This window comes from Contarinia nasturtii, unplaced genomic scaffold (genome assembly GCF_009176525.2).
Source record: "Contarinia nasturtii isolate CC-2019 unplaced genomic scaffold, AAFC_CNas_1.1 Cnas_scaffold_583, whole genome shotgun sequence".
Taxonomy (NCBI): Eukaryota; Metazoa; Arthropoda; class Insecta; order Diptera; family Cecidomyiidae; genus Contarinia; species Contarinia nasturtii.
This window is the reverse complement of record NW_022197934.1, coordinates 620-3,841: the sequence shown is the minus strand read 5'-3', so window position 1 is coordinate 3,841 and position 3,222 is coordinate 620. Positions and strand designations below refer to the sequence as shown.

At 35.9% G+C, this 3,222-nt stretch overlaps 2 protein-coding genes across 3 annotated transcripts; both read left to right on the top strand.

Annotated features, from left to right (window-relative positions):
• Positions 1–27: 27 nt before the first annotated feature.
• LOC116339976 (serine protease persephone-like) lies at positions 28–2,858 on the top strand. Of its 2 annotated transcripts, none has more exons than XM_031766067.1 (14): positions 28–201; positions 271–504; positions 568–663; positions 738–851; positions 918–1,013; positions 1,076–1,177; positions 1,294–1,392; positions 1,463–1,519; positions 1,609–1,679; positions 1,751–1,891; positions 1,966–2,025; positions 2,108–2,291; positions 2,361–2,529; positions 2,596–2,858. In XM_031766067.1, the coding sequence occupies exons 7-14, from the start codon at positions 1,314–1,316 to the stop codon at positions 2,771–2,773; spliced, it is 939 nt and encodes a 312-aa protein (XP_031621927.1). In that variant the 5' UTR covers positions 28–201; positions 271–504; positions 568–663; positions 738–851; positions 918–1,013; positions 1,076–1,177; positions 1,294–1,313; the 3' UTR covers positions 2,774–2,858. The 2 variants fall into 2 exon arrangements, with proteins under 2 accessions (XP_031621927.1, XP_031621928.1); XM_031766068.1 differs by having other exon boundaries at positions 727–851.
• LOC116339975 (serine/threonine-protein phosphatase 6 regulatory ankyrin repeat subunit B-like) lies at positions 103–1,045 on the top strand (the record flags this gene model as incomplete). Its single annotated transcript, XM_031766066.1, has 4 exons — positions 103–201; positions 271–438; positions 738–851; positions 918–1,045. Coding segments are annotated over 4 exons (509 nt in total), but the record flags the coding sequence as incomplete, so codon positions are not given.
• Positions 2,859–3,222: the final 364 nt, after the last annotated feature.

Sequence of the window (3,222 nt, the reverse complement as noted above, 5' to 3'; positions counted from 1 at the left end):
TCGGTTGCGTTTGCGGCTATGCTTGGCATATCTATGCTACCTAGCGTATTTAGGCAAGCATAGAAATATGCGCGAACCGGTCACTGTCATTTTCACATTTAGACAAAGCAGAGGTAGCGAGACTTCTCCTTGCAAATGGTGCCAACGTAAATGCAGAAGATAAGGAAAAATGGATTCCAATCCATGTAACGGCAAAACATGGTAAAATATCATAATGACATCAAGTTGATATCATCAACAGAAATTTAATTAAATTTATTTTCGATTCAGGAAGTGTAAATGTGGCAAAAATTCTGATTCAAAATGGCGCAAATGTGAATGCTAAAGATTCTTTACCCAATAAAAGAACGCCTTTATTCGAAACGGCATGTTACGGTCAGGTAGAAGTTGCTAAAGTTTTGATCGCAAATGGAGCCGATGTAAACGCTAGAGATATTGGTAATTGGTTACCACTTTTTCTGGCCATACAATGCCACCATGCATTACCCGACAGCAGAGCTCTTGGTATTTTTTCATAATATTTGAATTAAGTGAATCATTTCTAATTTGTTTGCTCTCTTAAACCAGGGGAATTGGCCAGACTCTTTCTTCAAAACGGATCAGATGTGCATGTCGTAGATAATCATTGGAAGCGTACGCCGCTGTTTCATTCTGCTTTGTTTGGTTGGTTATTCTCACCATCGAATTAAAACCTCGATCAAAATCGCCGTATTTTTATCTATTTAGCATACTTTCAGGTCAACTTTCCGTGGTTAGAGCTTTGATTGAATACGGAGCTGACGTGAATGTCGAGGATAATGATAAATCGACTCCGCTCTTTTTCGCATGCCAAAACCCTGACCCACAAAAGAGTAATTGCTGAAAACTTCAAAATAATAATAAGATATATTTTGTTAAAAGTTTGATTCATCTCGAAGGTAAAGTGATAGCTGAACTTTTAATTGCCGTCGGTGCCAATGTAAACGCCAAAAGTAATTCTGGGAGTTCACCACTTTTAGAAGCAGCATCTCGTGGTAAATATCCACAACTTTTGCATTTAAATTGAACATCCAAATGTAGTCTTTCCGATTTGTAGGTCATGTAGATGTGGTAAAAATTTTGATCGATCATAGGGCTGATGTAAATGAAGTAGATAACGTTCGGGGAAATTATGCAATTCACTTGGCAAGTGAGAAAGGTAGTTACTTATACTTTGAAATGAAGCAAAAAGGTTTTACAGCTTTGTTTCATAATTTTATTTACTTCAATTCTTTGATCGCGGCCTTATTCACAGTCAATAATATTCTTAAACAGGCAATATAAAAATTATAGAGATGCTACTTGATAATGGAGCTCATAAAAATGTTAGAAATAAGGATGGCGAAACGGCTGCAGACATAGCAAAAAGATTAGGTAAGTGTCATCTTCCAGTTGGAATAAATCCAATAAAATGGATAAATTTAATTTAATCACATTCATTCAGGCAACAAAGCGGTTCAAGAACTGTTTCGACAAGACATTGGTCGAGCCGTGCAAAGAGGTAAGCGTTTTCATTTTTTTCTACTTTCCGATACCTCGAGCATTAGCTACATTCATACCGTGGACTTTTCAAATATTTTTTGTCATCAGCCTGCCAGTCGTATTCGGCGGATCGAATTCTGAATGGAGAAGTAGCTGCAGATGACGAACTACCATGGATGGTAACAAACATCTCATTTTGAATATTTTTCTCCGTATTTTACAAGATATGTTATCATCTTTTTGTCCGTAGGCTGCGTTGGGATATTTTATTAATGAACGATCCTTTCAAATCGTCTTTTCTTGTGGTGGTACTATTATTTCGAACAACTTTATTATGACCGCTGCCCATTGTGTCAAAAATCAACGACCGGTGGTAGTTCGAATGGGAAAAGTAAGCAATTCTCTAATAAATTTATTCAGAAAATTCAATGATTTTTGATGTTTCTTCGTTGTAAAATTGAACAGATATCATTGGTCGATAGCGATGACGACGATACTAGCACAGCCATCCATCGTAGTATAAAGGTTTGAGTTTGATATCATTAAAAAGTGACTTGATTGCGAAAAAAAAGTTCAAATAATAATAATTAGAAATTTCTTCCTAAAGAATATCATGATACATCCAGGCCATTCCACCTTAACGAAACAAAATGATATTGCTTTAATCGAAATTAAGAAGCTGATCCCATTTTCACAGTACATAAGGCCAGCCTGTTTACAAATAAATTTACGTGACGAGCCATTGAACGTAAAACTAATTGTATCCGGGTGGGGAATTACCTCGCCTGAACGTAAGCTAAATTAAAAAAAAAAATCCAACAAATAGTTCAATAACAAACGTGTTTGCTTAACAATTCAAGAGAATATAAGATCAACAGTTTTACGGAAAACGGAACTGGTGTCGATGCCACTGGCACAATGTAATTCAAGTTATCTTAATTGGAATCGTCCGATAAATGATGCAGCTTTTCGAAATGGCCTGATCGGAGGTCAATATTGTGCGTATGATCCAGCTGGCAGGAATGATAGGTAATTCAATCATTATTCGACTGATTTGATTTTAAAATTTGACATTAAAATTAACTTTGTTTTTAGTTGTCAAGGCGACAGTGGGGGACCTTTGCAATATTTCGCCAACAATGGAACATCGGTGGCAACTGTTGTTGGCATTGTATCGTTCGGTGTTAGCTGTGGATTGACTCTACCAAGCATTTATACGAGAGTCGCTTATTATTTGGATTGGCTCGAACCAATCGTATGGCCAAATTATTGAATCAGCAGTTATTAACCGTATAAACGAAAAACTATGTGCCAAATTGAAGCGAAATACTGCAATAAATAAAATAAAACACATACGATTGAAGGACTTTTATTTTTAATTTGATAAAATGTTTGATATATTTTTGATGAATTATTTTCAGTCAGAAGTGGCATTGAAAGTGAAAAGTGTAATTTTTTGGTCCTTTTCCAAAATGATCAGGCAAGATTGAATCAGGCTGAAAGTCTTTCAAAGACTAAACCGATGATTGGACCAGCATTTGGTGAAATATTTATTTCAACGTCGTTTTGCTTGAAAATACTTGTATTAACTATTTTAAAATGTGAGAATCCATGACCGTCGATTTTCAGGACATATGCTTTATTTCGATCGATAAAAGTTGGAATTGAAAGAAGTAATTTCGCTTCACCACCTGGCATGAGCTTAACGTTTCCCAATCGCAA

Coding starts and splice junctions, on each gene's coding strand:
- LOC116339976 (XM_031766067.1), top strand. CDS start 1,314: ATGCTACTTGATAATGGAGCTCATAAAAATGTTAGAAATAAGGATGGC. Junction 1,520..1,608: donor TGGTCGAGCCGTGCAAAGAG/GTAAGCGTTTTC, acceptor TTTTGTCATCAG/CCTGCCAGTCGTATTCGGCG. Junction 2,292..2,360: donor GGGAATTACCTCGCCTGAAC/GTAAGCTAAATT, acceptor TAACAATTCAAG/AGAATATAAGATCAACAGTT.